Raw genomic sequence first — 10000 nt, 5'->3', positions numbered from 1 at the left:
GCCGAACCTGAACGCACCGCCTGACGGTTCTGCTAGTTGTTCGTGAAGAACCGACGAGGTCGACGAACGACCGCTATCAGAGTTTTATCTGAGAACAACACACACACATACACACACACACACACACACCCTCACTAGACGCCATTCTTCTCGTTGCTGTGTGTTCAGGAATGACGACGGGGATCAGCGCTCCAATGGAGCGATGGGAATAACGATGGAAGACACCAAAGATGTTTTGTACATATTGCTCCAGATGTGCACAGAGGGACGGTTCAACCTCATGTCAAGAAGATGAAGAGGGGAATGTGTTGTTGTGCCATGACGTCAATTTAAAAGATAATTTTGCAAGTTAAGAAAAAGTTGCAGCATTTAGTTTTGAGAAAACTGCATCCTCTCTCCTGACCACCAGGGGGCGACTCCTCTGGTTGTATAGAAGTCTATTCTTCATGTGTTAAAGCTGCATCCTCTCTCCTGACCACCAGGGGGCGACTCCTCTGGTTGTATAGAAGTCTATGTGTCGTGTTAAAGCTGCATTCTCTCTCCTGACCACCAGGGGGCGACTCCTCTGGTTGTATAGAAGTATATGCTTCATGTGTTAAAGCTGCATTCTCTCTCCTGACCACCAGGGGGCTCCTCTGGTTGTATAGAAGTCTATGCTTCATGTGTTAAAGCTGCATTCTCTCTCCTGACCACCAGGGGGCGACTCCTCTGGTTGTATAGAAGTCTCTGCTTCATTAAATGATGGTCATTTAGAGTCAAATAAAAAGATTTTTCTTTTTTGTACTTGTTCCTAAACCTAAATGAATAATTACTGAAATGACCTCATACCATTATTAAATTAATTTGTTTTTAAACCTTATTCAAACAAAACATAAAGTCTGTGGAATATTTCCCAGAACCACTGAATATTATTTGTGTCCTGCTGCATGATGAACGTGAGCTGACGGCTTCTTGAGGAGCTTCTGGATGCAAAGCTTCAGCTTCTAGAAACCGCCGATGCTTTTATTGGTTAAATGTTTGTCTTCTTTAATTCATTTTTTTTGCTGCAGACATTTTGGAAAACGCTTAATACAAATGTTCAGAGAGAAGGTTGTGGAGGAAGAAGTCTTTATATTTGTCTTTGTTACAACGCTGTCGTGTCAAAGTGGGAGGAGCTTAGGCGTGAATAAAATGGCTGGATTCCAATTAGCTCGTTTCCACGGTAACGATGTCACTCTCTGGTTTTTATTATGTCACGGTGAATTCAGGACGAATCAATAATGAATTATTGTTCAGTATCGGAGGCTTATAGTGGCTTGGCTTTCAAATATGAAATTATATTAAATTTAAAAATCAATAAATAAAAAGGTACGTTTTGGTGATTTCTGTCTAAAGGTCTTCAACCAAGATTAAATATAATTTAATATATTATAATATAATTTGAGGCTCTTTGTCCCAGGAAAAGTGTTTACCTTTTACAGTGGAGATGTTTTTTACCTAGAGTCCTTCACTTCTCTCACTGAGGGCTTTTCTGACCTTTCTGTGTTTGTCTGCACAGAGACTGGCACTGCAGAGGAGGAGGAGGAGGGAGGGGGAGAGGAGGAAGAGGAGTGGAAGGAGGAGGAAGAGCAGGAGGAGCAGGGAGATGCAGGAGGAGCAGATAGAGGTCGATACAGAAGCTGATAATTACAGAATAATTCATATAATTAAGTTTCCTGAAAAGCTTTTATTTTGGCGGGTCAAACAGCATTAAGGTTTCATTGGAGGATTTAAAGGTCTCACCAGGTCTCATTAGTTCTGACTTTCATCTTTACGATCATATTACATCCTTCTTATGCGCAATAAATAATAATATTTATATAATACATATAAATAAATATAAATAATATAATACAGGTTACAAACACTGAGATGGAGCCGACGCAGTCTGGGGGAGGAAGCTCTGCAAGGCAGCTCATTGGCTCATGTAAAGGGGGGGGGCGAGGAGGGAGGAGGGGGGGGGGGTGCATCACTCACACCTGCTGAGTCACTTCTCTGCATTGAAACCGAGCAGCTTCGTCCTTTGAGGTCAAACTCGGCTGCAGAGATTTGATGATGAATTTTAGTTTCATGCTGAAGATTCTTTTGTACCGTCACTATTATTCACATACAAATATACAACACACACACATTTATATATATATACACTTTTTTTTTTAAATACTATGCTTTATTTATGTATAATATATTTTCCATCTCTGAAGACATTTCATTAAAGTCTCGAGACTTGTAAAAAGATTAATATAATTAAAATGTATTCGTTTTTCTAATATCTATATTCTAACTTTAGTTAGTTCATGTTAGCTTACAAAGAAACATTTTCACAGCACAATTTTAATTTAGTGAAATAACCCTGAAGGAAGTCTGTCCTGGGCGATGATGTCACAACGCTTTATTTTCAGGATTCAAGGCGACGAACCAACGTAATAAATATAAAATATAAAGAGCTGACAGCTCAGACTTCACGCCCTTATTTCATGAACTGTAAAACCTGCGGAGGAAATAAACCAGACAGAGAAACCCGCTCTGGGTTCCTGTGTGTTATAATTTATTAGTTAGATGGAGTGTGTGAGGTCACATGACCTCCAGGACAGACAGACGCCCACTGCGACACGGCGAGGGCGAGCGAGAGAGAGGGCACAAGGTCATTGTGTGACCTTCACATGGGGTCTGCGGAGGAACCTGCGACCGCCGTGACCTTTACCTGACCTTCAGCATAACGATGACATTCATAAATACACACATTTCATTGTTAAAATGAGGTTTGTCGTTTAAAAATAATAATAAAGAAGATTTATTTTGGGCTTCGGAGCAACAGAGACAACGTCACATGAAGCGCCTCTTATATTCATTTATATTAATGTGTTAAAGGAGTGAGGGGGGGGGGGGGGGGGGCATGTCGCTAATGACATGAATTAAGACAATATATTTCTGGGTGAGACCTTCCAGCCATTTGGGGGCGGAGCTACGGTCAGACAATTTAATTATTCCAAGTTTCTGTTTAATAAATGCTTGAAGACATAAAGGGTAATGTCTCACACACGATGGAACAGACGGGAAGGTACTTCCTGGAGGAGGTGACACTTCCTGGATGAGGTGGTACTTCCTGGAGGAGGTGGTACTTCCTGGAGGAGGTGACACTTCCTGGAGGAAATTGTACTTCCTGGAGGAGATGACACTTCCTGGAGGAGGTGGTACTTCCTGGAGGAAATGGTACTTCCTGGAGGAGATGGCACTTCCTGGAGGAAATGGTACTTCCTGGAGGAGATGACACTTCCTGGAGGAGATGCCACTTCCTGGGGGAGATGGTACTTCCTGGAGGAGATGGCACTTCCTGGAGGCCTGCCGGAGGTCTTCACTGGACCTGGGTCACGGCGTCGTGGATGGACTGGGCCACGTAGTCGATGTTCTTGGTGGTCAGGCCGCACATGTTGATGCGGCCGCTCGCCATCAGGTACACGTGCTTCTCTTTGATCATGAACTCCACCTGTTTGGCTGGAGACACACAACACGGAGGAGGAGGAGGAGGAGGTTCACACAGAGAGTCGCAGACCGCTATATACATTAGCCGGCTAGTTAGCGAGAGTTTGGCTAACGCACAACGTTGTGTGTCCATGAAGAATGTGACTCACAGCAATGTTACATTTGAACACACATACTATTTATTTAATTTATTCAATAAATAAATAAATTCGATATATATATATTATTTTAAATACTATATATGATAATATATTATTATATTTAAATATATATGATTTTAAATATTATATATATATTATTTTAAATACTATATATGATAATATATTATTATATTTAAATATTTATTTAAATATATAGCATTTGAAATATTATATAAATGATAATATATTATTAAAATGTAAATATATGTACTATTTTAAATATATGTATATGTGATAATATATTATTAAAATTAAAATAGATAATAAGTATATAACATTACTTATTGGAGCACAGCAAAAAGTGTGAGGGACAAGTTAGAGTGACGCATTCCTTTAAAAACAAACTTCTTTGTGATGAGCAGCTTGACGCTAACTTTTAAAACTGAGGCCAAGAAGCCCAGATACCTGCATGTATGTGTGTGTGTGTGTGTAGGTGTGTGTGTGTGTGTGTGTGAGAACTTGTCTCCACACTCACGGTTGAGGCCGGTGAAGCTGAACATGCCGATCTGCTGGGTGATGTGGTCCCAGGTCCCCGGGGTGCCCTGAGCCTGCAGCTTGGCCTTCAGCTGGTCCCTCATCAGCAGGACTCGGTCCGCCATGGTCTTCACGTTGCCCTTCCTACACGAGGGGGGGGGGTCAGTTCACGAGGAAGTTCTCAAAGCCGCTGTAATATTTTACAGGAAAGTTGTAAAATATGTTTGTGCACTTAACGAGAAGGAGGGGGTGGGGGGGGGGGGGCACGTAAACTACGACCATTGCATGACACATGAACCTTGAGATGCTTCACATCACTTGTGTGCAAGATTTGTTTGGACCGTACCATTCTGCGAACAGCTCGGGGCAGTTGAGGGTCTTGCTGACGATGCGGGCGCCCTGAGACGGCGGGTTGGACCACGTGGTCCTGACGATCTTCTCCATCTGGGACAGGGTGCGGGACAAGTTCTCCCCGTCCCGGGCGACCACGGTCAGGTTGCCCACCCTCTCGTCTGGTGAAGTGAAATAAACAGTGAATAACGTCGTGCATGCCGCGTGTTTTATTGAGTCTTCATTTCTGTGAGCTTACTGTAGAGGCCGAAGTTTTTGGAGAAGGACTGAGCGACGAAGAGCTCGAAGCCCTCGGAGACGAAGTAGCGGATGGCCCAGGCGTCTTTATCCAGGTCGCCGGAGGCGAAGCCCTGGTAGGCGGAGTCAAAGAACACGAACAGGCTCCTCCTCTAGAGAGGAAGAAATGCCTATTAATAAAGAACATGAGGTAAAAAACAGCCGAAAAAGTTTAACAGACATATTATATATTTATTTAACTAAATATATAAATTGAGATATATATATTATTTTAAATATTATATATGATAATATATCATTACAATTTCAATAATTCAATATATATGATAATATACTGGTATAATTTAATATATATAAATTCAAATATATATATCATTTTAAATATTATATATATATAATATACTATTACAATTTAAATATATATGTATGTATATTTAAATAAATATAAACATGTATATTATATATGATAATATATTATTTATATATATATATATAAATACATATTATTTTAAATATGGAGGAAAAATAGCCCAAAAAGTTTGATTCCGTGACTTTCGGTCTCAATCATGACGTGAATTGTATGTTGTGGTTTCTTTTTTTTACAGGATCCGGTTCAAAAGGTTTATTTTAGGCAGAAATTTGAGTTCAGCCGTGTGGAATAAAGTGATCATGCTGAAAAATCACAATTTCAAGCTTCGTGAGGCGTTTGAGGTCCCTCTGGAAACTAGAAAACCTATTTCTCGTGCAAAGTTTTTTATTTTTTATTTTCAGAACCCGACGGTGAGTTTCGGGGTTTCACAGATCTGAACGAGCTTCACGTTCCACTCACCTTCATGATCTCAGAGATCTTCTTCCACTCCTCCGGGGTCGGGTCGGTGCCGGTGGGGTTGTGAGCGCAGGCGTGGAGGACGAAGACGGAGAGTTCTGGAGCTTTCTGAGTTCATGAAAAGGAAATAACAACAGTAAAAAATTAAAATATCTAATTATTTGCATTTAAACTTTATTTAAGTGGATGTTTAAAGCGGTTATTCAGTCACATGTTTACATAACGGCGACAGTCTATGCTTCATGTGTTAAAGCTGCATTCTCTCTCCTGACCACCAGGGGGCGACTCCTCTGGTTGTATAGAAGTCTCCCCTTCATCCCTCTCTCACCTCCAGGTCGTCCAGGAGTCCGGCCAGGTCCAGGCCTCTCTTGGCAGCATCCCAGTAGTGGTAAGGCCGGATGTCTTTGAACCCAGCATCGGCAAACACACTGTTGTGGTTCTCTGGGAGGAAGAAGAAGAAGGAGAAGATCAAACCCTCAGATCTCCGTGAACCTTCGCTATAGTTCCACCTGTATTCAGTTCCTCGTGTTTCGTGCACTGACCCCACGTGGGCGCCGACACGTAGATGGGCGTGGCCGTGTTGTTCACGCCGTTGTACCAGCGGCGCAGGAACTCGGCGCCGATCCTCAACGCACCGGTGCCGCCCAGCGCCTGGACCCCCCCCACCTGAGACGGGAGAATTTAAAGTAACGTTTATTTTGATTCATCAAATCATCTTTTTTCATCTATAAAGATGTAAAGATAAAACAATTCTGAACTCCCAGAATGCAACAGCAGTTTATTTAAACGAATATCATGAAGCACTGATGGCCGCCATGTTGAGAGCCATATGGATACAACATATATGCTCCGAATTCAGCACTTTTAAAAGCACATTTTATACGTTGATAATGAGCTTAAATATATTTTGATTTTGATCCAATTTTACAACAGAAGCAAATATATAAGCATGTATGAACAATACAGTAAATAAGTGAAACTGACATTAGTGCAAAATAGAATATTAATAAAGGAGTAAAGGTAATTGAAAATGAGCTAAAATAGAAAATGTTAATTACACCATTCTATTAAAAACAAGGAGTAAATATTTAAAGTGTGTAAGAAGTAAAATACTAATAATTTGACTACAATTTAAAGTATTTTTTTGTCTAATTTCCCCTGAACTCGTCTGGCAAAGACGGTAAACAATAAACACACATTTTGTGTATTGTAAACGCACTCTGCAGGGTGTGTGTGTGTGTGTGTGTGTGTGTGTGTGTGCGTCTCACCCGGTTCTCCTTGATGGCGGCGCTCTCGTCTCCCAGGGCGACCTTGGAGGAGGCCGAGCGGAACTCGGGCAGGCCGAGGATGGGCAGGTACTCGTGGTTCAGGCTGCCGTCCTCCACGATGAGCCGCTCCACCTTCTTCACCACCGGCAGCACCCACGGCTGGCACTCATCGGTCCGGTACGCTGAGGGGAACCAGCACTCATAAACAACAACAACAACAACAACAACGAGCCTTCTGGTTCCTTAACCATCACAGTTACAGGATGAAGAGTTCAGGCTCTGCTCAGTGCACATGAGTACTGGCTGAAGGTAAAGGATAACGTTCTCATGGTGCGTTCAGGCTCTGCTCAGTGCACATGAGTACTGGCTGAAGGTAAAGGATAACGTTCTCATGGTGCGTTCAGGCTCTGCTCAGTGCACACGAGTACTGGCTGAAGGTAAAGGATAACGTTCTCATGGTGCGTTCAGGCTCTGCTCAGTGCACACGAGTACTGGCTGAAGGTAAAGGATAACGTTCTCATGGTGCGTTCAGGCTCTGCTCAGTGCACATGAGTACTGGCTGAAGGTAAAGGATAACGTTCTCATGGTGCGTTCAGGCTCTGCTCAGTGCCTGAAGGTAAAGGTTAACATTCTCATGGTGCGTTCACATGTAACCTAGTAAAATACAGTGCTGGTGATGAACTATAATAAATCCAGAAATTTTCACATAATCATATAAAATAGATAGAGATAAATATATCCAATAAATACATAATTATTGATTTTTAGGTAGCTTGAGAACAATTGAAATGATAACAAAAGGATCTGATTGATCTGGATCCTCAATGATCAATAATCTCCAATTAGCTCAAAGATCTATACAAATATTTGCTCTCTTCTGATAGGTGACAAAATGTTTAGTGTTATGATCCACTATAAACTGCCTTAAGAGAGTGTGTGTGTGTGTGTGTGTGTGTGTGTGTGTGTGTGTGTGTGTGTGTGTGTGTGTATCACATATTTGACTCCTGAAGAACTCTGTCCTTTGCTGCGCTGTATCAGGTGTCAGGCCTTCAGCACAGCTGCGGACGCACAAAAGGTCAAACGAGCAGCGCGTTGGCCGAGCAGCGCGTTGGTCAGTGAACGCATCTCAAGGAGCGCATCTCACGAATACAAAAACAACCAGCTCCATGACCAGGGCGAGGCTTTCTGTGCCGCTTGTTGAGACCCTGCTTTAGGGGGCCAAGAGCTCTGAGAGATCCTCAAAGGCTCTGATGTTATATAATATATAAAACATCATATGAGCTGTTTTCATCTCAAGTGTCACGCACAGGGGAAATACTTTAAAGATGCAGAACGACCAACACGAGCTACTCAAGTTTCATTCTAAGTTGCCAACTTCATACCTGGACAATCACATTTAAACTAGCCTCATGGCTAATTATGGAATATTTAAATTAATGTTTAATGTGCACTGTCCCTGAGAAATAAACTGAAATAACAAAACAAAAAATAATAATAATAAATAAAATAATATATATATATATTTGTTTTTAAAAGGTCTTCAAGGGGATGTCTAACTACTGCAATATGATATATATATATATCTCACAAGTATCAACGTTTAAACAGGGACTCTGGTGAAGTGACGTCTGGTGCGTTCAAGGACACAGATGAGACACTGGAATAAAGAGCCTTAGCAAAGCACCTGCCGATTAGTTCACTTAGAGACCAGCTAGTGCCCTCTATGGTCGGGTAACCGGGTGAAGCGAGGCAGCAGCAGGCGAAGCGCCGCTTCTCTCGACGGAACTTCCTCCCGGGAGAACATGGAGCCGTCACCGGGGAGCCGAATGCCGCTTCAGCGCGTTAGCTGCGCCGCTAGCCGGCAGCGAAGGTCACAGCAAAGCGCTGCTCATATTTAGGACGATAATAACATCATAACACACAAGAGGGGAGGAGGTAAGGAAGCTAGGAAGCTAAACGACGCTTTAAAATAATAAAATTCAAACCGGTAGCGACAATGTTGCCAGGACGCTAACTTGTCGCTAGCATTGGCAGCTAGGGGCCCTGAACGTACCTCCGACTCCCAGGTTCACCTTCTGCGGGTGGCCGTCCTCCCGGAAATCAGCGCTCAGCTTGAAGACCGCGACCGGAGGAGCCTGCGGGACCTCGCTGAATATGGACATGGCTCTCGAGTGGCGGGTGACAAGGCGGAGAAGAAGCTTCAAGGCGGCGGGTCGACGGAGGGCGAGCGACGGCCTGGGTTCACCTTCACGAGCCGCTGGAGTCAGGACCAGCGGAGCGATGGAGGCGTCAGTGCGGCAGCCAATAGGAAGGCGCGTCACGCAGACCTCAGCCCGAGACAGCCAATGAGCGCTGAGCAACATTTATATTCTTTATATTTGTCATTTGAGTTTGTATAGAATTAATATGTACATAATATTTTAAGTATATCATATGTATACTATAAATATTTATTTATTTATAGTATAAATATGATGTAACATTCTATGTACATTTATATCATATTATATGTATTTATATATTTATTAAAAATAAACACAGGACTATTTATCCGGTATTATTTATAAAAAAATATAAAATATATAAAATAATACATAAACACAATTATTTATAATACACATATGTATATATTGATGAATTATATTTATTTACTTGAAAAATATCTTGTATCATTGACCATTAAAATAAATATGTATACAATATATATATATGTATACAATATGTGTATATATATACTGTATATATACTTTTTTTATGGTGCAAAAAACTAGGAAAAAATAAAATATTTAGCTCGATTTTTTCCCATATATATATATATGTATATAAATATATTTATATATATATTTATATATATGTATATAATATTTTATGAATGTATATAATATTAAATATATTGAGATAGTATTTAATATAATGTATATCATATTTATATAGTATATATATTATACTTTTGTTGTTGATGCATTATATGTATAAATATGTGCCATGGAAAACAGAGTTAATATGAATCTGACAGCAGTGACTAAAAGCAGTTCTCCTTGTCGGCCACTAGAGGGCAGTGTGACCCAGCAGAAGAAGCTGCAGAGGCAGAAGGACACTGACAACCTGCTTCTTACACGCTTCATATGTTTCAGAATCACAGT

The 10000-nt window shown here is 41.3% G+C and overlaps 2 protein-coding genes across 3 annotated transcripts in view; one reads left to right on the top strand and one right to left on the bottom strand.

Moving 5' to 3' along the window:
- Positions 1-1133, top strand: part of LOC130190721 (metal transporter CNNM1-like) — a 10572-nt gene extending 9439 nt beyond the window's left edge. For both annotated transcript variants that reach the window (XM_056410278.1, XM_056410277.1), the window contains exon 10: positions 1-1133. This exon is cut by the window's left edge and continues 95 nt beyond it. The gene's annotated coding sequence lies outside the window, so the exon portion shown is untranslated.
- A 1410-nt stretch (positions 1134-2543) lies between these two features.
- On the bottom strand, positions 2544-9156 carry LOC130190614 (aspartate aminotransferase, cytoplasmic-like). The gene is made up of 9 exons (XM_056410120.1): positions 8911-9156; positions 6858-7039; positions 6132-6255; positions 5918-6030; positions 5593-5697; positions 4765-4915; positions 4522-4687; positions 4177-4319; positions 2544-3513 (listed from the first exon to the last, which is right to left on the bottom strand). Exons 1-9 carry the CDS (start codon positions 9017-9019, stop codon positions 3374-3376), a joined length of 1233 nt encoding a protein of 410 aa, XP_056266095.1. The 5' UTR covers positions 9020-9156; the 3' UTR covers positions 2544-3373.
- Positions 9157-10000: the final 844 nt, after the last annotated feature.

Source organism: Pseudoliparis swirei, chromosome 24 (assembly GCF_029220125.1).
Source record: "Pseudoliparis swirei isolate HS2019 ecotype Mariana Trench chromosome 24, NWPU_hadal_v1, whole genome shotgun sequence".
Lineage (NCBI taxonomy): Eukaryota > Metazoa > Chordata > Actinopteri > Perciformes > Liparidae > Pseudoliparis > Pseudoliparis swirei.
This window is presented reverse-complemented; position numbering and strand designations above follow the sequence as displayed.

Excerpts from the sequence above, each read along its gene's own strand:
- LOC130190614 (XM_056410120.1), bottom strand. The coding sequence starts at position 9,019 with ATGTCCATATTCAGCGAGGTCCCGCAGGCTCCTCCGGTCGCGGTCTTC. Across the intron at positions 7,040-8,910 it reads GGTGAACCTGGGAGTCGGAG|CGTACCGGACCGATGAGTGC; the intron begins GTACGTTCAGGG and ends GGTTCCCCTCAG. Across the intron at positions 6,031-6,131 it reads CGTGTCGGCGCCCACGTGGG|AGAACCACAACAGTGTGTTT; the intron begins GTCAGTGCACGA and ends TCTTCCTCCCAG.